At 51.5% G+C, this 25,759-nt stretch overlaps 1 protein-coding gene across 1 annotated transcript in view; it reads right to left on the bottom strand.

Moving 5' to 3' along the window:
• Positions 1-5,256: 5,256 nt before the first annotated feature.
• The window catches only part of DNAH11 (dynein axonemal heavy chain 11), a 152,520-nt gene continuing 132,017 nt past the window's right edge, over positions 5,257-25,759 (bottom strand). The window contains exons 81-82 of the mRNA XM_078865799.1: positions 8,043-8,183; positions 5,257-5,532 (exon numbers count right to left, since the gene is read on the bottom strand). Of these exons, the coding sequence (XP_078721925.1) occupies positions 5,279-5,532; positions 8,043-8,183 (395 nt within the window). The 3' untranslated portion in view covers positions 5,257-5,278. The remainder of the gene's footprint in view (positions 5,533-8,042; positions 8,184-25,759) is intronic.

Here is a 25,759-nt window from a genome sequence, read left to right as displayed (position 1 = left end):
AACGTGGTGAAGTATGGTCAAACAACTCCCGTGACCAGCACAGTGGGGTGACCATCATGCAGCAGTGAATTCATGAAACTGCTGACCGTGTATTTATCATCGTCTGCGTATAACTGTTACAGTTCTATATGTGAATACAATATAAAAATGTGATGTGGGCTAATCGATAGGACCTTTTAAAAAAAAAAAACATTTCCTCCAAGGCTGGTGTTTGATTTACATTGCATACACGCACAAGTTGCATAAATGACAGTTTAAAACAGATCTGAGCTGCCTTGGGAGTGCCTTGTCCAGTTGTGGATCGGCCATAGCTGATGATGGAAACTTCCTCTATACCAGGAGATCTATAGCTTCGATGTGCAAATCATCATAAGCCACGTTTGCATGCAAGCTTGCATGACCCTGTGAGTTTAAATGGATGGCACTTTTGATTTGCGTTGAATGAATAGTGTGCATATTGTTGTTCCTCTTCAGGTTTTGAGATCTTCGCGGTGTGAATTGCGCCGACAGTATCCCCTCGTTCTTCGCGAGGGGGACACGTTCCGGAGATGCTTGTGAATGGGAACATTTCGCAGACAGTGGTATTGGCCTACGAATTACCTTCAAGAAATACACAAGCTATGAAAAACAGGAAAATTATGATAATACGAAAAAATTGGTCAAATAAACATAATGTTACTACGAATAAATATTAAAGTATTAAATAATAGTTTATAAATTACCTTACCTTAAATCATGATGATGATGCTGCTGCGCAGTAGGATGCAGTAATGATGATGCTGACGACGATGACAATGATGATGATCATTGTGATATCGTTCCTGCTCCTATCTCATCACTTTATCGCATCGCTTTCCCTACTCTCGATGCAGTTGTGTGGAGTTCCAGATGCGATTCGCGGATAGCAAGTTCGTGAATAACGAGGGAAAGCTGTATTTGTCGCCATGTGTACAGCAATAAGCCGGTGTATTTTAATAAAATTTGACTATAGACAACCTTTTCCAAAGGATTGGTATTTTTTCTGTAATAACATTCATCATGATACCAGATTGAACATGCATTCAAATGAAATAGCTCAACCTTTTTAACAAAAACGAGATATTGGCGGCAGGATGATGCTAGGCAGTGGTAACACTCATGCCTCGCAGCAACAAGGGTCTTGGGGGTTCGATTCCCAACTCGGGTGCCTGTGTGGAGTTTGTACGTCGTCCCCTCCGTGTTCTGGATGGGTTTCCTTCCATAGCGGAAAGGATCACATTGTAACCGGTAGTGGCCACAACATCGCACGAAAAAATGTACCTGCAATTGCCTACTCGATTGCAATCACACAGCAACATTGGGCCCCCCCCTGACTGCGAATACTTGGCAGGACCCTCCTGAAAAAGAGTCGAGGCATTCCTGCGTAAACAAGCATAAATTCATAAGTGCACTAATATTTTATTTTAAAAAAACATCTATTATAGAGTTTTTTTTGGGTTAGAATGCGTAAATATATAAATGTGTCGTTAAAACCCGCCACCACCCGACAGCCAGCTAGTAAGGGTTGTCACGTAAACAACGGGTCCAATTCGTCACTAGTACAGCACTAGTGTATAGTGTAGTGTATAGTGCAGAGGTGGGACAAAGTCATTGTTATGCAAGTCCAAGTCGAGTCGCAAGTCATCAAATTCATGACTCGAGTCTGACTCGAGTCCAAGTCACATGACTCGAGTCCACATCTCATAGGTGGGACAAAGTCATTGTTATGCAAGTCCAAGTCGAGTCGCAAGTCATCAAATTCATGACTCGAGTCTGACTCGAGTCCAAGTCACATGACTCGAGTCCACACCTCTGGTATAGTGTAGTGTATAGTGTAGTATACTAACACAGCACTAGTGTATAGTGTAGTGTATAGTTGTGTAGTGTATTGTATAGTGTACTAGTACAGCACTAACCGGTGTGTTGGAGAGCCAAGCCACAACATTTACAATCTGAGTACGACGTTTCGCCAGTAATTAATTACAACTAGCTTCAGGCGACAGCCAGATTTGTGGAGAAGTCTTACTGTTTCGTTCCTCATATAGAGGCATAGATGAGATGTGGTGGGCACACTTCTGTGCTCTTACGTAAAGGGGGGAGGGTTAATGAGGCAACGTACATTATGCATGTGCATTATGCGAGCCCTTTGATCTTGTCCTTCCTGTCTATTGTGTTTATTAAAATAGCCGTATCGATGGTAATCCCTATTGAAACTTTCTTTTTCCCATTTTCAGCAAATAAATTTGGTTCATATTTTTTATATATTCAAATACATACTTGTGTTTCTCTGAAAAATATAACACAGACCAAGCATTAATTTTACATTTTAATATAATTTTGGTGTACAAATGAGATAAAAATGTACTCTTTTTAAGATGAATATAAAGTACATTTTAGCCATTTTTACCCAAAATGGCATTGAATTTAGTTTTATCCTAAAAATTAAATGTTACATTTCAACATTGACACAGCACTCACAAAACCTACGTTTGTTTGACCAATGGAACACGGGTCGATCATTTGACGAATCGCAAATAAAATACCGTTGGGCACACAACATGACAAACCACATTTAGTTCAACATATGAGCATTATAAAGAGCATTGTCAATTTTCTCATTTATTGTACAGTACTTACAATCAGAAACCACACTCCCAACACGCTCATGCAATCAATGCCGTTGATAAAATGTCATCCTTAAACCCGTATTCACGTCGCTTTTGATTTAGCAGAAATAATTATGGCTAAATACGGTGTAAAAGATTCATACCCCCGCCCTACAACCCGGTTGATGCCATTACATTTTGCGATTCACGGTCACGATTCGGTTAACTTCCAAAGTTTTCCAGCTACGGTTGAACGTGTTCATGCGTTCGCTATGTTCGTCCGCAAAGGGAGGGAGGTTGGGGTCACGCTCATGTTAAATCCAATACGAATGAAGCTGTAGTGTGAGTAGCTGCGTTGCTGTTTAGAGGACGTATCCTGGAGAAACCCGGCCCACATTGGCCCACACTGATCCAAGCGTCAGCTGCATGCACCCTCCCCGGCAGAGCACTCTGCCCCCACCCCCCTTCCGTTATCATCGCAGAGTCAACACACTTCCGATGCCGACCCGCGCTTTTTCAATCAAGAGCGTTCCAAGAATCCGTGCCGTCCGCGCGATGTTTCTTCCCGGTTTAACGTTGTGCTCAATGTAGTGGGCTGCAGGGGGGTCACGTGAACCCGCCACGTACAACGCGTGCGATTCGAAAAACGTTGATTCAAAACACAAGGTGATCCATTTGTAGACACCCCCACCGCTTCCTAATGACCCTCTTTGACCTTCTTCTCAACAGGTGATGCAAATAGTGCGATGGCCTCGGCGTGTCTTTCGCAGAAGAGCGTTAAGGGGTTTAATAAGCGAACTGAGATGTGCGGGAGACACGTTGAGGCTTCGCGAAACATCTTTTTTATATTCTGTACGTTAATGTATGCCCATTGTTTTAGTGGGTTATCTATGAATGGATTTCCCGCTCCCCCCCCCCGCCACCCCCGTACATTGAAGAAAAAAAACCGAATGCTTGCTGTCGTTTGTCTCAGATGTGCTCAGGGTGAATAAATTAACGTCTGAAAATGCGCACGCACACACACACACTTATCGTAAACAAATCACGGTCAAAGGCGAAGGCGCAGCCCCGCAATTGCTCGCTCGCGCCACTGCTGGCGGAAGGGTCTCCCGCTCGAGGAGAGCTCAATGGGCTGTCTGGTCTCACTCCTCCGCATCAACCGGACGCGTCGCGGAGAGGTCGGAGTACCCACACCGCGCCCCACCACCGCACGAGGCCCGTCTCAGCTGCCGCACCGGGAGATGGGAGCCAACTGGCGACCCTCTGGATCACGAGTCCAGCGTGCCGGACCCGTTGACACCAGAGGGCAGCGCCTGCAACCCACGGGGCGACCGACAGCGGTGGGCAAGCCCTCGCTTGCGCAACTTTGAGTGCGGAGTGACGCGGGACCTTTGGCCCGCTTCGGTGGCACGGCAGTTTGGCGCAGTGCACAAACCGAATCCGGCGACCCGAGTTCAATTCCCCCGTTCATGGGTAACTGGTTACGGGTCTCCCCCCACCCTCCCCCTCACCCTCCCCCCACACTCCCCCCACCCTTGCCCCGCATTGGCCAGCGCGGTGAAGTATGGTCAAACCAACTCCCTAGACAGACAAGGCGTGGGGGTGCCTTCATCCAGCAGTGGATCGAGCAAGGGCTGAAGATTATTCGATATCAGACATAAAATTATGAAGTAGAGGGCACGATGTGCCATGTAGGATTCGTAATGGCTATTAGAGGAATTGCAATCAATTGGGAGTAACTTTAGTCAACTCTAATTAACTAAGTAATTCATGCCCTGGGCTCCCAGGAGAGCTTGATGGGACATCACAGCGCAATACGTGTCATGGATAGATTGGGTCTCACAGCTGTGGTCATAGATGAGCACTGGTCACCCGAGTAACTGGCTGATGACCAGCATCACAGAGGGTGTTGGTGCCTGGGTGGGTGGCTTAGGAGGTTGGCTGGCTATCTGCATGGCTGACTAGCCAGCTAGCTGCCCGACTGGTTAGTTGGCAAGGTGGATGGATGACTGGCTGGGTGGCTGGCTGGATGACTGGCTGCAATGGATGATTGGACGTGTGAGTGTCTTTGCGATTGATTAACTGGGAACTTGGATGGCTGTCTGGCAGAGCAGTTGGCTGGTTGTCCGAGTGGCTGTCTGGCTGTCTGGCTGTCTGGCTGGCTACTGCACTGCGTGATTGGCCGGGGTGGGTTGACCAGCTGACTTCCAGGCTAGCCGTCTGTATGAATGTTTGCAAGGATTGGCGGTTGAGCAATTCGCTGACCGGATTTGTGGCCGGGCAGCTGTGTGAATGAGTGTCGAGCCGAGTGGCTCTACCGGGGCTGGGCTGGCTATTTACTGGGTCACCGGCCATCTGACCGTCTGGCTAACTGCTCGGGTGGCTGTCGGCCCGAGCGGCTCGCCGGCTTGCGGTAAAACATGCAAATAAACACTTAGGTGTCTTATTTGGCGTGTGAACATCTTAACACTCCTGTAGCATTGTCGGAAGGGGAAAAGTCTGTACGCAACGGCCGGGTCGCCGTGCGGCTGCTGCAACTCGACGAGCCTTCCGGCCTGCGTCGGGCCAGCTGGCCCCACCGTCGACCCCACCACCGCCGCCACCAACCGCCACCGGCCGTCCGACCGGCCGGCCGACCGGCGACGTGAGACACCTCACACGTTGAGCAGCAGGGCGACGCCGGCGAGCACCCACTTGGCGGGGCGCTGCTTGGTGCGCAGGCCGAAAGTCCACACGTAGGTGGGGCCCCGCGCCTTGGTGCGGTACACGGGGCACTCGTACAGGCCGCGCGCCGCCTCCTGCTGCCGCTCGGCGGGCACCGCCCGGACGAACATCACCGGCATCGCGGGCGTCAGCTCCTTGAGGCGGGCCTCGGCCACGAGACCAGCCTGCCCGTCCCACCTGGCGCCTGCGAGGGGTTGCGGAAAAAGGAGATCGCGTTGCGAACAGCACAACGACGATTAATTCTAAATTTGAAGCTTTCGTGATTGCAAGGATTAATGGTCTTAGGTTTTTTCGGTAAAGTCACGTAGGTGAAAAATTACAATTAATAAAAGTAAAATAAAAATAAAATCACGACGTTTCGGAGGCAACACAAGCTTCCGTCTTCAGGTGGAACCGTCTCACTTGATACAGCTGTCGTGCTGTGACGGTTCCACCTGAAGACGGAAGCTTGTGTTGCCTCCGAAACGTCGTGATTTTTATTTTATTTTTATTTTACTTTTATTTATTTTTTACCTACGTGACTTTACCGAAAAAACCTAAGAATAAGCACAACGACGATTCGCCTTTTAGCATTCTCTGGTCTAACATTTTGAGACTGGGGGGGGGGGGGGGGGGCGCGTGGGCACAAACGCGCGCAACGCGACGGGGAGACTCGCCAAGGGGGAGCCGTTGGGCTCCGTCCGGTGCGGGAGGAGTTCTATGTACAGAGACCCTCTGTCAGAATCGGAGTCGGTATTACTGCAGGAGGAATCCGATGAGCCGTGAAGCTCTTTTTTTCACGGATGTTCAGTGGGGGGCACGTGGTCAGAACGTTACGTTAACAAATGATGCGAAAACACGACAGCAGTGTGCACAGTATAGGAAAGGTAATAAAAAATAACTGTTAGGCAAAGTCCACTGAGCTATTAGCTTCTTCTTTTCAGAAGCGACCTGGCCACAAATGATAGCTCAACGGAGTGACGATGAAAACATTCTAGGCCCTACGCCTCTCCGGCAATTGCACAGGAGGTGTTAAGACGTTCAAACGCTGAATAGACGACACACCTATTGCATGGCATCAAGTCCGCATTAAGCACACAAAAGCTCGTGGTAATTATTATTGCCGTACAGGGGTGAAGCCTATTCACTTTTCCACCCTCGACTCTTATTTTACTTGCTTTGCCAATGCCATTTTGGTGACGCGACGTTCACGCTCGCAACTGAGACTCTTCCCTTGTCTCTCGAGCGCTCGCCCAATTACACAAACTCGACCTGCACGTGACCCTCGTCCTGGGAATGGCGAATGAGGTTAGGCTGCAGCCGGTGATGGTGTCACCTCAGCAACACCGCTGACCATTCTGCCCACGGCTCAAGAACCGCAGCGTGCAGCGAGCGCGTGGCATTGCGAGGGGGAACATCGCGAGAGCGTCGTTGATCGGATGCGATGGAGGGAATCTGAGCCAAGGAGCTGCCCTTGGGCAGAACACTCAGCACAGCGGTTATGTATGTGTAATGCGGGCGTAAACGGCTTCGCGGATATGACGTCATGGGGGGAGGAGTTAGGTCACGTGGGTGAGAGGGGTGAGGTCTTAAGGGAGAGATACCGGAAGAGACGGGAGAGTGTGGGAGACTGAGTTAGAGTGAGGCCACGCAGGGCGGAGGTCGAGGAGTGGCGAGATCGCCACACACACACGGGGGAGTAGGACTTGGCACCGTCGGCCAGCGGTGACCAAGCACGGAGGAACGACGGGCAGCAGTGGAGCTGCAGTAAGAGCAGCGATGGAGCTGCAGTGAGCGCAGCCGGAGGACTGCACAAGGTGTCTGCAGCGGAGCTGCAGAGGTGTGGAGGCTACGGGAGCGAGGGCAGCTACGGAGCTGCCAAGGGGAGAGCTCTGAGCGAGGGCCGTGCGGGAAAAGTGTAAGAACCCGAATAAAGGACGACGGAGACAGAACCAGGATCGAGTCCCTTATTACATATGGATGGTGACGGAGCTGGTGCCCCGATCCCACCTCAATCTCACCACGATCTCACCTCCGTCTTGATGCATATTGGCCCAATCTCTCCCCCCGTCTCTCCCCCCGTCTCTCCCCCCGTCTCTCCCTCCGTCTCTCCCCCCGTCTCTCCCCCGTCTCTCCCCCCGTCTCTCCCCCCGTCTCTCCCCCCGTCTCTCCCCCGTCTCTCCCCCCGTCTCTCCCCCGTCTCTCCCCCCGTCTCTCCCCCCGTCTCTCCCCCCGTCTCTCCCCCCGTCTCTCCCCCCGTCTCTCCCCCCGTCTCTCCCCCCGTCTCTCCCCCCCGTCTCTCCCCCCGTCTCTCCCCCCGTCTCTCCCCCCGTCTCTCCCCCCGTCTCTCCCCCCTTCTCTCCCACATCTCGCCCCCCATCTCTCCCACATCTCGCCCCCCATCTCGCCCCCCATCTCGCCCCCCATCTCGCCCCCCATCTCGCCCCCCATCTCGCCCCCCATCTCGCCCCCCATCTCGCCCCCCATCTCGCCCCCCATCTCGCCCCCCATCTCGCCCCCCATCTCTCCCCCCATCTCTCCCCCCCATCTCTCCCCCCCTTCTCTCCCCCATCTCTCCCCCCCTTCTCTCCCCATCTCTCCCCCCATCTCTCCCCCCCTTCTCTCCCACATCTCTCCCCCATCGCTCTGTCCATCTCTCCCCCATCTCTCCCTCCCCCTGATCTCTCCACCCCCGTGATCTCTCCATCCCCGCACCTTCCATGAAGAGGCCGTGCACGTAGGCACCCTCTCGTGGTGCGTGCCCCACGTCGTCCTTGCCCTTCTTGGTCACGTCCACGGCGAGGGTCATCCGGTCCAGCGGCCACTCGTTCCTGCGCGCAGCCACCTGCATGATCGCTGCACCGCGCCGACGACACCCGTCACCACGGGCGGTCGATCGTGAGTTTGGTTTATGGGAGGTCGATCGTGGGTTTGGTTTATGGGAGGTCGATCGTGGGTTTGGTTTATGGGTGGTCGATCGTGGGTTTGGTTTATGGGTGGTCGATCGTGAGTTTGGTTTATGGGAGGTCGATCGTGGGTTTGGTTTATGGGAGGTCGATCGTGAGTTTGGTTTATGGGAGGTCGATCGTGGGTTTGGTTTATGGGAGGTCGATCGTGGGTTTGGTTTATGGGAGGTCGATCGTGAGTTTGGTTTATGGGAGGTCGATCGTGGGTTTGGTTTATGGGAGGTCGATCGTGGGTTTGGTTTATGGGAGGTCGATCGTGGGTTTGGTTTATGGGAGGTCGATCGTGAGTTTGGTTTATGGGAGGTCGATCGTGGGTTTGGTTTATGGGAGGTCGATCGTGGGTTTGGTTTATGGGAGGTCGATCGTGAGTTTGGTTTATAGGAGGTCGATCGTGGGTTTGGTTTATGGGAGGTCGATCGTGGGTTTGGTTTATGGGAGGTCGATCGTGAGTTTGGTTTATGGGAGGTCGATCGTGGGTTTGGTTTATGGGAGGTCGATCGTGGGTTTGGTTTATGGGAGGTCGATCGTGGGTTTGGTTTATGGGAGGTCGATCGTGAGTTTGGTTTATGGGAGGTCGATCGTGGGTTTGGTTTATGGGAGGTCGATCGTGAGTTTAGTTTATGGGTGGTCGATCGTGGGTTTGGTTTATGGGAGGTCGATCGTGGGTTTGGTTTATGGGAGGTCGATCGTGGGTTTGGTTTATGGGAGGTCGATCGTGAGTTTAGTTTATGGGAGGTCGATCGTGGGTTTGGTTTATGGGAGGTCGATCGTGGGTTTCGTTAATGGGAGGTCGATCGTGGGTTTGGTTTATGGGAGGTCGATCGTGGGTTTGGTTTATGGGAGGTCGATCGTGGGTTTGGTTTAAGGGAGGTCGATCGTGGGTTTGGTTTATGGGTGGTCGATCGTGGGTTTGGTTTATGGGAGGTCGATCGTGGGTTTGGTTTATGGGAGGTCGATCGTGGGTTTGGTTTATGGGAGGTCGATCGTGGGTTTGGTTTAAGGGAGGTCGATCGTGGGTTTGGTTTATGGGAGGTCGATCGTGAGTTTGGTTTATGGGAGGTCGATCGTGGGTTTGGTTTATGGGAGGTCGATCGTGGGTTTGGTTTATGGGAGGTCGATCGTGGGTTTGGTTTATGGGAGGTCGATCGTGAGTTTGGTTTATGGGAGGTCGATCGTGGGTTTGGTTTATGGGAGGTCGATCGTGAGTTTAGTTTATGGGTGGTCGATCGTGGGTTTGGTTTATGGGAGGTCGATCGTGGGTTTGGTTTATGGGAGGTCGATCGTGGGTTTGGTTTATGGGAGGTCGATCGTGAGTTTAGTTTATGGGAGGTCGATCGTGGGTTTGGTTTATGGGAGGTCGATCGTGGGTTTCGTTAATGGGAGGTCGATCGTGGGTTTGGTTTATGGGAGGTCGATCGTGGGTTTGGTTTATGGGAGGTCGATCGTGGGTTTGGTTTAAGGGAGGTCGATCGTGGGTTTGGTTTATGGGTGGTCGATCGTGGGTTTGGTTTATGGGAGGTCGATCGTGGGTTTGGTTTATGGGAGGTCGATCGTGGGTTTGGTTTATGGGAGGTCGATCGTGGGTTTGGTTTAAGGGAGGTCGATCGTGGGTTTGGTTTATGGGAGGTCGATCGTGGGTTTGGTTTATGGGAGGTCGATCGTGGGTTTGGTTTATGGGAGGTCGATCGTGGGTTTGGTTTATGGGAGGTCGATCGTGAGTTTAGTTTATGGGAGGTCGATCGTGGGTTTGGTTTATGGGAGGTCGATCGTGGGTTTGGTTTAAGGGAGGTCGATCGTGGGTTTGGTTTATGGGAGGTCGATCGTGGGTTTGGTTTATGGGAGGTCGATCGTGGGTTTGGTTTATGGGAGGTCGATCGTGAGTTTAGTTTATGGGAGGTCGATCGTGGGTTTAGTTTATGGGTGGTCGATCGTGGGTTTGGTTTATGGGAGGTCGATCGTGGGTTTGGTTTATGGGAGGTCGATCGTGGGTTTGGTTTATGGGAGGTCGATCGTGGGTTTGGTTTATGGGAGGTCGATCGTGGGTTTGGTTTAAGGGAGGTCGATCGTGGGTTTGGTTTATGGGAGGTCGATCGTGGGTTTGGTTTAAGGGAGGTCGATCGTGAGTTTGGTTTAAGGGAGGTCGATCGTGGGTTTGGTTTATGGGAGGTCGATCGTGGGTTTGGTTTAAGGGAGGTCGATCGTGGGTTTGGTTTATGGGAGGTCGATCGTGGGTTTGGTTTATGGGAGGTCGATCGTGAGTTTGGTTTAAGGGAGGTCGATCGTGGGTTTGGTTTATGGGAGGTCGATCGTGGGTTTGGTTTAAGGGAGGTCGATCGTGAGTTTGGTTTAAGGGAGTTCGATCGTGGGTTTGGTTTATGGGCAGTCGATCGTGAGTTTGGTTTATGGGAGGTCGATCGTGGGTTTGGTTTATGGGCGGTCGATCGTGAGTTTGGTTTAAGGGCGGTCGATCGTGGGTTTGGTTTATGGGCGGTCGATCGTGAGTTTGGTTTAAGGGCGGTCGATCGTGGGTTTGGTTTATGGGCGGTCGATCGTGAGTTTGGTTTAAGGGCGGTCGATCGTGGGTTTGGTTTATGGGCGGTCGATCGTGAGTTTGGTTTATGGGCGGTCGATCGTGAGTTTGGTTTAAGGGCGGTCGATCGTGGGTTTGGTTTATGGGCGGTCGATCGTGGGTTTGGTTTATGGGCGGTCGATCGTGAGTTTGGTTTAAGGGCGGTCGATCGTGGGTTTGGTTTATGGGCGGTCGATCGTGGGTTTGGTTTATGGGCGGTCGATCGTGAGTTTGGTTTATGGGCGGTCGATCGTGAGTTTGGTTTAAGGGAGGTCGATCGTGGGTTTGGTTTATGGGCGGTCGATCGTGAGTTTGGTTTATGGGAGGTCGATCGTGGGTTTGGTTTATGGGAGGTCGATCGTGAGTTTGGTTTATGGGAGGTCGATCGTGGGTTTGGTTTATGGGCGGTCGATCGTGAGTTTGGTTTATGGGCGGTCGATCGTGAGTTTGGTTTATGGGAGGTCGATCGTGAGTTTGGTTTATGGGCGGTCGATCGTGGGTTTGGTTTAAGGGAGGTCGATCGTGGGTTTGGTTTAAGGGAGGTCGATCGTGGGTTTGGTTTATGGGAGGTCGATCGTGGGTTTGGTTTAAGGGAGGTCGATCGTGGGTTTGGTTTATGGGAGGTCGATCGTGAGTTTGGTTTATGGGAGGTCGATCGTGGGTTTGGTTTATGGGAGGTCGATCGTGGGTTTGGTTTATGGGAGGTCGATCGTGGGTTTGGTTTATGGGAGGTCGATCGTGAGTTTGGTTTATGGGAGGTCGATCGTGGGTTTGGTTTATGGGAGGTCGATCGTGGGTTTGGTTTATGGGAGGTCGATCGTGAGTTTGGTTTATGGGAGGTCGATCGTGGGTTTGGTTTATGGGAGGTCGATCGTGGGTTTGGTTTATGGGAGGTCGATCGTGAGTTTGGTTTATGGGAGGTCGATCGTGGGTTTGGTTTATGGGAGGTCGATCGTGGGTTTGGTTTATGGGAGGTCGATCGTGGGTTTGGTTTATGGGAGGTCGATCGTGAGTTTGGTTTATGGGAGGTCGATCGTGGGTTTGGTTTATGGGAGGTCGATCGTGGGTTTGGTTTATGGGAGGTCGATCGTGAGTTTGGTTTATGGGAGGTCGATCGTGGGTTTGGTTTATGGGCGGTCGATCGTGGGTTTGGTTTATGGGAGGTCGATCGTGGGTTTGGTTTAAGGGAGGTCGATCGTGGGTTTGGTTTATGGGAGGTCGATCGTGGGTTTGGTTTATGGGAGGTCGATCGTGGGTTTGGTTTATGGGAGGTCGATCGTGGGTTTGGTTTAAGGGAGGTCGATCGTGGGTTTGGTTTATGGGAGGTCGATCGTGGGTTTGGTTTATGGGAGGTCGATCGTGGGTTTGGTTTATGGGAGGTCGATCGTGGGTTTGGTTTATGGGAGGTCGATCGTGAGTTTAGTTTATGGGAGGTCGATCGTGGGTTTGGTTTATGGGAGGTCGATCGTGGGTTTGGTTTATGGGAGGTCGATCGTGGGTTTGGTTTATGGGAGGTCGATCGTGGGTTTGGTTTATGGGAGGTCGATCGTGGGTTTGGTTTAAGGGAGGTCGATCGTGGGTTTGGTTTATGGGTGGTCGATCGTGGGTTTGGTTTATGGGAGGTCGATCGTGGGTTTGGTTTATGGGAGGTCGATCGTGGGTTTGGTTTATGGGAGGTCGATCGTGGGTTTGGTTTAAGGGAGGTCGATCGTGGGTTTGGTTTATGGGAGGTCGATCGTGGGTTTGGTTTATGGGAGGTCGATCGTGGGTTTGGTTTATGGGAGGTCGATCGTGGGTTTGGTTTATGGGAGGTCGATCGTGAGTTTAGTTTATGGGAGGTCGATCGTGGGTTTGGTTTATGGGAGGTCGATCGTGGGTTTGGTTTAAGGGAGGTCGATCGTGGGTTTGGTTTATGGGAGGTCGATCGTGGGTTTGGTTTATGGGAGGTCGATCGTGGGTTTGGTTTATGGGAGGTCGATCGTGAGTTTAGTTTATGGGAGGTCGATCGTGGGTTTAGTTTATGGGTGGTCGATCGTGGGTTTGGTTTATGGGAGGTCGATCGTGGGTTTGGTTTATGGGAGGTCGATCGTGGGTTTGGTTTATGGGAGGTCGATCGTGGGTTTGGTTTATGGGAGGTCGATCGTGGGTTTGGTTTAAGGGAGGTCGATCGTGGGTTTGGTTTATGGGAGGTCGATCGTGGGTTTGGTTTAAGGGAGGTCGATCGTGAGTTTGGTTTAAGGGATGTCGATCGTGGGTTTGGTTTATGGGAGGTCGATCGTGGGTTTGGTTTAAGGGAGGTCGATCGTGGGTTTGGTTTATGGGAGGTCGATCGTGGGTTTGGTTTATGGGAGGTCGATCGTGAGTTTGGTTTAAGGGAGGTCGATCGTGGGTTTGGTTTATGGGAGGTCGTTCGTGGGTTTGGTTTAAGGGAGGTCGATCGTGAGTTTGGTTTAAGGGAGGTCGATCGTGGGTTTGGTTTATGGGCGGTCGATCGTGAGTTTGGTTTATGGGAGGTCGATCGTGGGTTTGGTTTATGGGCGGTCGATCGTGAGTTTGGTTTAAGGGCGGTCGATCGTGGGTTTGGTTTATGGGCGGTCGATCGTGAGTTTGGTTTAAGGGCGGTCGATCGTGGGTTTGGTTTATGGGCGGTCGATCGTGAGTTTGGTTTAAGGGCGGTCGATCGTGGGTTTGGTTTATGGGCGGTCGATCGTGAGTTTGGTTTATGGGCGGTCGATCGTGGGTTTGGTTTATGGGCGGTCGATCGTGAGTTTGGTTTAAGGGCGGTCGATCGTGGGTTTGGTTTATGGGCGGTCGATCGTGAGTTTGGTTTATGGGAGGTCGATCGTGGGTTTGGTTTATGGGAGGTCGATCGTGGGTTTGGTTTATGGGTGGTCGATCGTGAGTTTGGTTTATGGGAGGTCGATCGTGGGTTTGGTTTATGGGAGGTCGATCGTGAGTTTGGTTTATGGGAGGTCGATCGTGGGTTTGGTTTATGGGAGGTCGATCGTGGGTTTGGTTTATGGGAGGTCGATCGTGAGTTTGGTTTATGGGAGGTCGATCGTGGGTTTGGTTTATGGGAGGTCGATCGTGAGTTTGGTTTATGGGAGGTCGATCGTGGGTTTGGTTTATGGGCGGTCGATCGTGAGTTTGGTTTATGGGCGGTCGATCGTGAGTTTGGTTTATGGGAGGTCGATCGTGAGTTTGGTTTATGGGAGGTCGATCGTGAGTTTGGTTTATGGGCGGTCGATCGTGGGTTTGGTTTAAGGGAGGTCGATCGTGGGTTTGGTTTAAGGGAGGTCGATCGTGGGTTTGGTTTATGGGAGGTCGATCGTGGGTTTGGTTTAAGGGAGGTCGATCGTGGGTTTGGTTTATGGGAGGTCGATCGTGAGTTTGGTTTATGGGAGGTCGATCGTGGGTTTGGTTTATGGGAGGTCGATCGTGGGTTTGGTTTATGGGAGGTCGATCGTGGGTTTGGTTTATGGGAGGTCGATCGTGAGTTTGGTTTATGGGAGGTCGATCGTGGGTTTGGTTTATGGGAGGTCGATCGTGGGTTTGGTTTATGGGAGGTCGATCGTGAGTTTGGTTTATGGGAGGTCGATCGTGGGTTTGGTTTATGGGAGGTCGATCGTGGGTTTGGTTTATGGGAGGTCGATCGTGAGTTTGGTTTATGGGAGGTCGATCGTGGGTTTGGTTTATGGGAGGTCGATCGTGGGTTTGGTTTATGGGAGGTCGATCGTGGGTTTGGTTTATGGGAGGTCGATCGTGGGTTTGGTTTATGGGAGGTCGATCGTGGGTTTGGTTTATGGGAGGTCGATCGTGGGTTTGGTTTATGGGAGGTCGATCGTGAGTTTGGTTTATGGGAGGTCGATCGTGGGTTTGGTTTATGGGCGGTCGATCGTGGGTTTGGTTTATGGGAGGTCGATCGTGGGTTTGGTTTAAGGGAGGTCGATCGTGGGTTTGGTTTATGGGAGGTCGATCGTGGGTTTGGTTTATGGGAGGTCGATCGTGGGTTTGGTTTATGGGAGGTCGATCGTGGGTTTGGTTTAAGGGAGGTCGATCGTGGGTTTGGTTTATGGGAGGTCGATCGTGGGTTTGGTTTATGGGAGGTCGATCGTGGGTTTGGTTTATGGGAGGTCGATCGTGGGTTTGGTTTATGGGAGGTCGATCGTGAGTTTAGTTTATGGGAGGTCGATCGTGGGTTTGGTTTATGGGAGGTCGATCGTGGGTTTGGTTTATGGGAGGTCGATCGTGGGTTTGGTTTATGGGAGGTCGATCGGGGGTTTGGTTTATGGGAGGTCGATCGTGGGTTTGGTTTATGGGCGGTCGATCGTGAGTTTGGTTTATGGGCGGTCGATCGTGAGTTTGGTTTATGGGAGGTCGATCGTGAGTTTGGTTTATGGGAGGTCGATCGTGAGTTTGGTTTATGGGCGGTCGATCGTGGGTTTGGTTTAAGGGAGGTCGATCGTGGGTTTGGTTTAAGGGAGGTCGATCGTGGGTTTGGTTTATGGGAGGTCGATCGTGGGTTTGGTTTAAGGGAGGTCGATCGTGGGTTTGGTTTATGGGAGGTCGATCGTGAGTTTGGTTTATGGGAGGTCGATCGTGGGTTTGGTTTATGGGAGGTCGATCGTGGGTTTGGTTTATGGGAGGTCGATCGTGGGTTTGGTTTATGGGAGGTCGATCGTGAGTTTGGTTTATGGGAGGTCGATCGTGGGTTTGGTTTATGGGAGGTCGATCGTGGGTTTGGTTTATGGGAGGTAGATCGTGAGTTTGGTTTATGGGAGGTCGATCGTGGGTTTGGTTTATGGGAGGTCGATCGTGGGTTTGGTTTATGGGAGGTCGATCGTGAGTTTGGTTTATGGGAGGTCGATCGTGGGTTTGGTTTATGGGAGGTCGATCGTGGGTTTGGTTTATGGGAGGTCGATCGTGGGTTTGGTTTATGGGAGGTCGATCGTGAGTTTGGTTTATGGGAGGTCGATCGTGGGTTTGGTTTATGGGAGGTCGATCGTGGGTTTGGTTTATGGGAGGTCGATCGTGAGTTTGGTTTATGGGAGGTCGATCGTGGGTTTGGTTTATGGGCGGTCGATCGTGGGTTTGGTTTATGGGAGGTCGATCGTGGGTTTGGTTTAAGGGAGGTCGATCGTGGGTTTGGTTTATGGGAGGTCGATCGTGGGTTTGGTTTATGGGAGGTCGATCGTGGGTTTGGTTTATGGGAGGTCGATCGTGGGTTTGGTTTAAGGGAGGTCGATCGTGGGTTTGGTTTATGGGAGGTCGATCGTGGGTTTGGTTTATGGGAGGTCGATCGTGGGTTTGGTTTATGGGAGGTCGATCGTGGGTTTGGTTTATGGGAGGTCGATCGTGAGTTTAGTTTATGGGAGGTCGATCGTGGGTTTGGTTTATGGGAGGTCGATCGTGGGTTTGGTTTATGGGAGGTCGATCGTGGGTTTGGTTTATGGGAGGTCGATCGTGGGTTTGGTTTATGGGAGGTCGATCGTGGGTTTGGTTTAAGGGAGGTCGATCGTGGGTTTGGTTTATGGGTGGTCGATCGTGGGTTTGGATTATGGGAGGTCGATCGTGGGTTTGGTTTATGGGAGGTCGATCGTGGGTTTGGTTTATGGGAGGTCGATCGTGGGTTTGGTTTAAGGGAGGTCGATCGTGGGTTTGGTTTATGGGAGGTCGATCGTGGGTTTGGTTTATGGGAGGTCGATCGTGGGTTTGGTTTATGGGAGGTCGATCGTGGGTTTGGTTTATGGGAGGTCGATCGTGAGTTTAGTTTATGGGAGGTCGATCGTGGGTTTGGTTTATGGGAGGTCGATCGTGGGTTTGGTTTAAGGGAGGTCGATCGTGGGTTTGGTTTATGGGAGGTCGATCGTGGGTTTGGTTTATGGGAGGTCGATCGTGGGTTTGGTTTATGGGAGGTCGATCGTGAGTTTAGTTTATGGGAGGTCGATCGTGGGTTTAGTTTATGGGTGGTCGATCGTGGGTTTGGTTTATGGGAGGTCGATCGTGGGTTTGGTTTATGGGAGGTCGATCGTGGGTTTGGTTTATGGGAGGTCGATCGTGGGTTTGGTTTATGGGAGGTCGATCGTGGGTTTGGTTTAAGGGAGGTCGATCGTGGGTTTGGTTTATGGGAGGTCGATCGTGGGTTTGGTTTAAGGGAGGTCGATCGTGAGTTTGGTTTAAGGGATGTCGATCGTGGGTTTGGTTTATGGGAGGTCGATCGTGGGTTTGGTTTAAGGGAGGTCGATCGTGGGTTTGGTTTATGGGAGGTCGATCGTGGGTTTGGTTTATGGGAGGTCGATCGTGAGTTTGGTTTAAGGGAGGTCGATCGAGGGTTTGGTTTATGGGAGGTCGTTCGTGGGTTTGGTTTAAGGGAGGTCGATCGTGAGTTTGGTTTAAGGGAGGTCGATCGTGGGTTTGGTTTATGGGCGGTCGATCGTGAGTTTGGTTTATGGGAGGTCGATCGTGGGTTTGGTTTATGGGCGGTCGATCGTGAGTTTGGTTTAAGGGCGGTCGATCGTGGGTTTGGTTTATGGGCGGTCGATCGTGAGTTTGGTTTAAGGGCGGTCAATCGTGGGTTTGGTTTATGGGCGGTCGATCGTGAGTTTGGTTTAAGGGCGGTCGATCGTGGGTTTGGTTTATGGGCGGTCGATCGTGAGTTTGGTTTATGGGCGGTCGATCGTGGGTTTGGTTTATGGGCGGTCGATCGTGAGTTTGGTTTAAGGGCGGTCGATCGTGGGTTTGGTTTATGGGCGGTCGATCGTGAGTTTGGTTTATGGGAGGTCGATCGTGGGTTTGGTTTATGGGAGGTCGATCGTGGGTTTGGTTTATGGGTGGTCGATCGTGAGTTTGGTTTATGGGAGGTCGATCGTGGGTTTGGTTTATGGGAGGTCGATCGTGAGTTTGGTTTATGGGAGGTCGATCGTGGGTTTGGTTTATGGGAGGTCGATCGTGGGTTTGGTTTATGGGAGGTCGATCGTTGGTTTGGTTTATGGGAGGTCGATCGTGAGTTTGGTTTATGGGAGGTCGATCGTGGGTTTGGTTTATGGGAGGTCGATCGTGGGTTTGGTTTATGGGAGGTCGATCGTGAGTTTTGTTTATGGGAGGTCGATCGTGGGTTTGGTTTATGGGAGGTCGATCGTTGGTTTGGTTTATGGGAGGTCGATCGTGAGTTTGGTTTATGGGAGGTCGATCGTGGGTTTGGTTTATGGGAGGTCGATCGTGGGTTTGGTTTATGGGAGGTCGATCGTGAGTTTGGTTTATGGGAGGTCGATCGTGGGTTTGGTTTATGGGAGGTCGATCGTGGGTTTGGTTTATGGGAGGTCGATCGTGGGTTTGGTTTATGGGAGGTCGATCGTGAGTTTGGTTTATGGGAGGTCGATCGTGGGTTTGGTTTATGGGAGGTCGATCGTGAGTTTGGTTTATGGGAGGTCGATCGTGGGTTTGGTTTATGGGAGGTCGATCGTGGGTTTGGTTTATGGGAGGTCGATCGTGGGTTTGGTTTATGGGAGGTCGATCGTGAGTTTAGTTTATGGGAGGTCGATCGTGGGTTTGGTTTATGGGAGGTCGATCGTGGGTTTGGTTTATGGGAGGTCGATCGTGGGTTTGGTTTATGGGAGGTCGATCGTGGGTTTGGTTTATGGGAGGTCGATCGTGGGTTTGGTTTAAGGGAGGTCGATCGTGGGTTTGGTTTATGGGTGGTCGATCGTGGGTTTGGTTTATGGGAGGTCGATCGTGGGTTTGGTTTATGGGAGGTCGATCGTGGGTTTGGTTTATGGGAGGTCGATCGTGGGTTTGGTTTAAGGGAGGTCGATCGTGGGTTTGGTTTAAGGGAGGTCGATCGTGGGTTTGGTTTATGGGAGGTCGATCGTGGGTTTGGTTTATGGGAGGTCGATCGTGGGTTTGGTTTATGGGAGGTCGATCGTGAGTTTAGTTTATGGGAGGTCGATCGTGGGTTTGGTTTATGGGAGGTCGATCGTGGGTTTGGTTTAAGGGAGGTCGATCGTGGGTTTGGTTTATGGGAGGTCGATCGTGGGTTTGGTTTATGGGAGGTCGATCGTGGGTTTGGTTTATGGGAGGTCGATCGTGAGTTTAGTTTATGGGAGGTCGATCGTGGGTTTAGTTTATGGGTGGTCGATCGTGGGTTTGGTTTATGGGAGGTCGATCGTGGGTTTGGTTTATGGGAGGTCGATCGTGGGTTTGGTTTATGGGAGGTCGATCGTGGGTTTGGTTTATGGGAGGTCGATCGTGGGTTTGGTTTATGGGAGGTCGATCGTGGGTTTGGTTTAAGGGAGGTCGATCGTGGGTTTGGTTTATGGGAGGTCGATCGTGGGTTTGGTTTAAGGGAGGTCGATCGTGAGTTTGGTTTAAGGGAGGTCGATCGTGGGTTTGGTTTATGGGAGGTCGATCGTGGGTTTGGTTTAAGGGAGGTCGATCGTGGGTTTGGTTTATGGGAGGTCGATCGTGGGTTTGGTTTATGGGAGGTCGATCGTGGGTTTGGTTTATGGGAGGTCGATCGTGAGTTTGGTTTATGGGAGGTCGATCGTGGGTTTGGTTTATGGGAGGTCGATCGTGGGTTTGGTTTATGGGAGGTCGATCGTGGGTTTGGTTTATGGGAGGTCGATCGTGAGTTTGGTTTATGGGAGGTCGATCGTGGGTTTGGTTTATGGGAGGTCGATCGTGAGTTTAGTTTATGGGTGGTCGATCGTGGGTTTGGTTTATGGGAGGTCGATCGTGGGTTTGGTTTATGGGAGGTCGATCGTGGGTTTGGTTTATGGGAGGTCGATCGTGAGTTTAGTTTATGGGAGGTCGATCGTGGGTTTGGTTTATGGGAGGTCGATCGTGGGTTTGGTTTATGGGAGGTCGATCGTGGGTTTGGTTTATGGGAGGTCGATCGTGGGTTTGGTTTATGGGAGGTCGATCGTGGGTTTGGTTTAAGGGAGGTCGATCGTGGGTTTGGTTTATGGGTGGTCGATCGTGGGTTTGGTTTATGGGAGGTCGATCGTGGGTTTGGTTTATGGGAGGTCGATCGTGGGTTTGGTTTATGGGAGGTCGATCGTGGGTTTGGTTTAAGGGAGGTCGATCGTGGGTTTGGTTTATGGGAGGTCGATCGTGGGTTTGGTTTATGGGAGGTCGATCGTGGGTTTGGTTTATGGGAGGTCGATCGTGGGTTTGGTTTATGGGAGGTCGATCGTGAGTTTAGTTTATGGGAGGTCGATCGTGGGTTTGGTTTATGGGAGGTCGATCGTGGGTTTGGTTTATGGGAGGTCGATCGTGGGTTTGGTTTATGGGAGGTCGATCGTGGGTTTGGTTTATGGGAGGTCGATCGTGAGTTTAGTTTATGGGAGGTCGATCGTGGGTTTGGTTTATGGGAGGTCGATCGTGGGTTTGGTTTAAGGGAGGTCGATCGTGGGTTTGGTTTATGGGAGGTCGATCGTGGGTTTGGTTTATGGGAGGTCGATCGTGGGTTTGGTTTATGGGAGGTCGATCGTGAGTTTAGTTTATGGGAGGTCGATCGTGGGTTTGGTTTATGGGAGGTCGATCGTGGGTTTGGTTTAAGGGAGGTCGATCGTGGGTTTGGTTTATGGGAGGTCGATCGTGGGTTTGGTTTATGGGAGGTCGATCGTGGGTTTGGTTTATGGGAGGTCGATCGTGGGTTTGGTTTATGGGAGGTCGATCGTGGGTTTGGTTTAAGGGAGGTCGATCGTGGGTTTGGTTTATGGGAGGTCGATCGTGGGTTTGGTTTATGGGAGGTCGATCGTGGGTTTGGTTTATGGGAGGTCGATCGTGAGTTTAGTTTATGGGAGGTCGATCGTGGGTTTAGTTTATGGGTGGTCGATCGTGGGTTTGGTTTATGGGAGGTCGATCGTGGGTTTGGTTTATGGGAGGTCGATCGTGGGTTTGGTTTATGGGAGGTCGATCGTGAGTTTAGTTTATGGGAGGTCGATCGTGGGTTTAGTTTATGGGTGGTCGATCGTGGGTTTGGTTTATGGGAGGTCGATCGTGGGTTTGGTTTATGGGAGGTCGATCATGGGTTTGGTTTATGGGAGGTCGATCGTGGGTTTGGTTTATGGGAGGTCGATCGTGGGTTTGGTTTATGGGAGGTCGATCGTGGGTTTGGTTTAAGGGAGGTCGATCGTGGGTTTGGTTTATGGGAGGTCGATCGTGGGTTTGGTTTAAGGGAGGTCGATCGTGAGTTTGGTTTAAGGGAGGTCGATCGTGGGTTTGGTTTATGGGAGGTCGATCGTGGGTTTGGTTTAAGGGAGGTCGATCGTGGGTTTGGTTTATGGGAGGTCGATCGTGGGTTTGGTTTATGGGAGGTCGATCGTGAGTTTGGTTTAAGGGAGGTCGATCGTGGGTTTGGTTAATGGGAGGTCGATCGTGGGTTTGGTTTAAGGGAGGTCGATCGTGAGTTTGGTTTAAGGGAGGTCGATCGTGGGTTTGGTTTATGGGCGGTCGATCGTGAGTTTGGTTTATGGGAGGTCGATCGTGGGTTTGGTTTATAGGCGGTCGATCGTGAGTTTGGTTTAAGGGCGGTCGATCGTGGGTTTGGTTTATGGGCGGTCGATCGTGAGTTTGGTTTAAGGGCGGTCGATCGTGGGTTTGGTTTATGGGCGGTCGATCGTGAGTTTGGTTTAAGGGCGGTCGATCGTGGGTTTGGTTTATGGGCGGTCGATCGTGAGTTTGGTTTATGGGCGGTCGATCGTGAGTTTGGTTTAAGGGCGGTCGATCGTGGGTTTGGTTTATGGGCGGTCGATCGTGGGTTTGGTTTATGGGCGGTCGATCGTGAGTTTGGTTTAAGGGCGGTCGATCGTGGGTTTGGTTTATGGGCGGTCGATCGTGGGTTTGGTTTATGGGCAGTCGATCGTGAGTTTGGTTTATGGGCGGTCGATCGTGAGTTTGGTTTAAGGGAGGTCGATCGTGGGTTTGGTTTATGGGCGGTCGATCGTGAGTTTGGTTTATGGGAGGTCGATCGTGGGTTTGGTTTATGGGAGGTCGATCGTGAGTTTGGTTTATGGGAGGTCGATCGTGGGTTTGGTTAATGGGCGGTCGATCGTGAGTTTGGTTTATGGGCGGTCGATCGTGAGTTTGGTTTATGGGAGGTCGATCGTGAGTTTGGTTTATGGGAGGTCGATCGTGAGTTTGGTTTATGGGCGGTCGATCGTGGGTTTGGTTTAAGGGAGGTCGATCGTGGGTTTGGTTTAAGGGAGGTCGATCGTGGGTTTGGTTTATGGGAGGTCGATCGTGGGTTTGGTTTAAGGGAGGTCGATCGTGGGTTTGGTTTATGGGCGGTCGATCGTGAGTTTGGTTTATGGGAGGTCGATCGTGGGTTTGGTTTATGGGAGGTCGATCGTGGGTTTGGTTTATGGGAGGTCGATCGTGGGTTTGGTTTATGGGAGGTCGATCGTGAGTTTAGTTTATGGGAGGTCGATCGTGGGTTTGGTTTATGGGAGGTCGATCGTGGGTTTGGTTTAAGGGAGGTCGATCGTGGGTTTGGTTTATGGGAGGTCGATCGTGGGTTTGGTTTATGGGAGGTCGATCGTGGGTTTGGTTTATGGGAGGTCGATCGTGGGTTTGGTTTATGGGAGGTCGATCGTGGGTTTGGTTTATGGGAGGTCGATCGTGGGTTTGGTTTATGGGAGGTCGATCGTGGGTTTGGTTTAAGGGAGGTCGATCGTGGGTTTGGTTTATGGGAGGTCGATCGTGGGTTTGGTTTAAGGGAGGTCGATCGTGAGTTTGGTTTAAGGGATGTCGATCGTGGGTTTGGTTTATGGGAGGTCGATCGTGGGTTTGGTTTAAGGGAGGTCGATCGTGGGTTTGGTTTATGGGAGGTCGATCGTGGGTTTGGTTTATGGGAGGTCGATCGTGAGTTTGGTTTAAGGGAGGTCGATCGTGGGTTTGGTTTATGGGAGGTTGATCGTGGATTTGGTTTAAGGGAGGTCGATCGTGAGTTTGGTTTAAGGGAGGTCGATCGTGGGTTTGGTTTATGGGCGGTCGATCGTGAGTTTGGTTTATGGGAGGTCGATCGTGGGTTTGGTTTATGGGCGGTCGATCGTGAGTTTGGTTTAAGGGCGGTCGATCGTGGGTTTGGTTTATGGGCGGTCGATCGTGAGTTTGGTTTAAGGGCAGTCGATCGTGGGTTTGGTTTATGGGCGGTCGATCGTGAGTTTGGTTTAAGGGCGGTCGATCGTGGGTTTGGTTTATGGGCGGTCGATCGTGAGTTTGGTTTATGGGCGGTCGATCGTGAGTTTGGTTTAAGGGCGGTCGATCGTGGGTTTGGTTTATGGGCGGTCGATCGTGGGTTTGGTTTATGGGCGGTCGATCGTGAGTTTGGTTTAAGGGCGGTCGATCGTGGGTTTGGTTTATGGGCGGTCGATCGTGGGTTTGGTTTATGGGCGGTCGATCGTGAGTTTGGTTTATGGGCGGTCGATCGTGAGTTTGGTTTAAGGGAGGTCGATCGTGGGTTTGGTTTATGGGCGGTCGATCGTGAGTTTGGTTTATGGGAGGTCGATCGTGGGTTTGGTTTATGGGAGGTCGATCGTGCGTTTGGTTTATGGGAGGTCGATCGTGGGTTTGGTTTATGGGCGGTCGATCGTGAGTTTGGTTTATGGGCGGTCGATCGTGAGTTTGGTTTATGGGAGGTCGATCGTGAGTTTGGTTTATGGGAGGTCGATCGTGAGTTTGGTTTATGGGCGGTCGATCGTGGGTTTGGTTTAAGGGAGGTCGATCGTGGGTTTGGTTTAAGGGAGGTCGATCGTGGGTTTGGTTTATGGGAGGTCGATCGTGGGTTTGGTTTAAGGGAGGTCGATCGTGGGTTTGGTTTATGGGCGGTCGATCGTGGGTTTGGTTTATGGGCGGTCGATCGTGGGTTTGGTTTAAGGGAGGTCGATCGTGGGTTTGGTTTATGGGAGGTCGATCGTGGGTTTGGTTTAAGGGAGGTCGATCGTGAGTTTGGTTTAAGGGATGTCGATCGTGGGTTTGGTTTATGGGAGGTCGATCGTGGGTTTGGTTTAAGGGAGGTCGATCGTGGGTTTGGTTTATGGGAGGTCGATCGTGGGTTTGGTTTATGGGAGGTCGATCGTGAGTTTGGTTTAAGGGAGGTCGATCGTGGGTTTGGTTTATGGGAGGTTGATCGTGGATTTGGTTTAAGGGAGGTCGATCGTGAGTTTGGTTTAAGGGAGGTCGATCGTGGGTTTGGTTTATGGGCGGTCGATCGTGAGTTTGGTTTATGGGAGGTCGATCGTGGGTTTGGTTTATGGGCGGTCGATCGTGAGTTTGGTTTAAGGGCGGTCGATCGTGGGTTTGGTTTATGGGCGGTCGATCGTGAGTTTGGTTTAAGGGCAGTCGATCGTGGGTTTGGTTTATGGGCGGTCGATCGTGAGTTTGGTTTAAGGGCGGTCGATCGTGGGTTTGGTTTATGGGCGGTCGATCGTGAGTTTGGTTTATGGGCGGTCGATCGTGAGTTTGGTTTAAGGGCGGTCGATCGTGGGTTTGGTTTATGGGCGGTCGATCGTGGGTTTGGTTTATGGGCGGTCGATCGTGAGTTTGGTTTAAGGGCGGTCGATCGTGGGTTTGGTTTATGGGCGGTCGATCGTGGGTTTGGTTTATGGGCGGTCGATCGTGAGTTTGGTTTATGGGCGGTCGATCGTGAGTTTGGTTTAAGGGAGGTCGATCGTGGGTTTGGTTTATGGGCGGTCGATCGTGAGTTTGGTTTATGGGAGGTCGATCGTGGGTTTGGTTTATGGGAGGTCGATCGTGAGTTTGGTTTATGGGAGGTCGATCGTGGGTTTGGTTTATGGGCGGTCGATCGTGAGTTTGGTTTATGGGCGGTCGATCGTGAGTTTGGTTTATGGGAGGTCGATCGTGAGTTTGGTTTATGGGAGGTCGATCGTGAGTTTGGTTTATGGGCGGTCGATCGTGGGTTTGGTTTAAGGGAGGTCGATCGTGGGTTTGGTTTAAGGGAGGTCGATCGTGGGTTTGGTTTATGGGAGGTCGATCGTGGGTTTGGTTTAAGGGAGGTCGATCGTGGGTTTGGTTTATGGGCGGTCGATCGTGGGTTTGGTTTATGGGCGGTCGATCGTGGGTTTGGTTTAAGGGAGGTCGATCGTGGGTTTGGTTTATGGGAGGTCGATCGTGGGTTTGGTTTAAGGGAGGTCGATCGTGAGTTTGGTTTAAGGGATGTCGATCGTGGGTTTGGTTTATGGGAGGTCGATCGTGGGTTTGGTTTAAGGGAGGTCGATCGTGGGTTTGGTTTATGGGAGGTCGATCGTGGGTATGGTTTATGGGAGGTCGATCGTGAGTTTGGTTTAAGGGAGGTCGATCGTGGGTTTGGTTTATGGGAGGTTGATCGTGGATTTGGTTTAAGGGAGGTCGATCGTGAGTTTGGTTTAAGGGAGGTCGATCGTGGGTTTGGTTTATGGGCGGTCGATCGTGAGTTTGGTTTATGGGAGGTCGATCGTGGGTTTGGTTTATGGGCGGTCGATCGTGAGTTTGGTTTAAGGGCGGTCGATCGTGGGTTTGGTTTATGGGCGGTCGATCGTGAGTTTGGTTTAAGGGCAGTCGATCGTGGGTTTGGTTTATGGGCGGTCGATCGTGAGTTTGGTTTAAGGGCGGTCGATCGTGGGTTTGGTTTATGGGCGGTCGATCGTGAGTTTGGTTTATGGGCGGTCGATCGTGAGTTTGGTTTAAGGGCGGTCGATCGTGGGTTTGGTTTATGGGCGGTCGATCGTGGGTTTGGTTTATGGGCGGTCGATCGTGAGTTTGGTTTAAGGGCGGTCGATCGTGGGTTTGGTTTATGGGCGGTCGATCGTGGGTTTGGTTTATGGGCGGTCGATCGTGAGTTTGGTTTATGGGCGGTCGATCGTGAGTTTGGTTTAAGGGAGGTCGATCGTGGGTTTGGT

The sequence above is a fragment of the Lampetra fluviatilis genome, chromosome 21 (assembly GCF_964198595.1).
Source record: "Lampetra fluviatilis chromosome 21, kcLamFluv1.1, whole genome shotgun sequence".
In the NCBI taxonomy this organism is placed as follows: domain Eukaryota; kingdom Metazoa; phylum Chordata; class Hyperoartia; order Petromyzontiformes; family Petromyzontidae; genus Lampetra; species Lampetra fluviatilis.
This window is presented reverse-complemented; position numbering and strand designations above follow the sequence as displayed.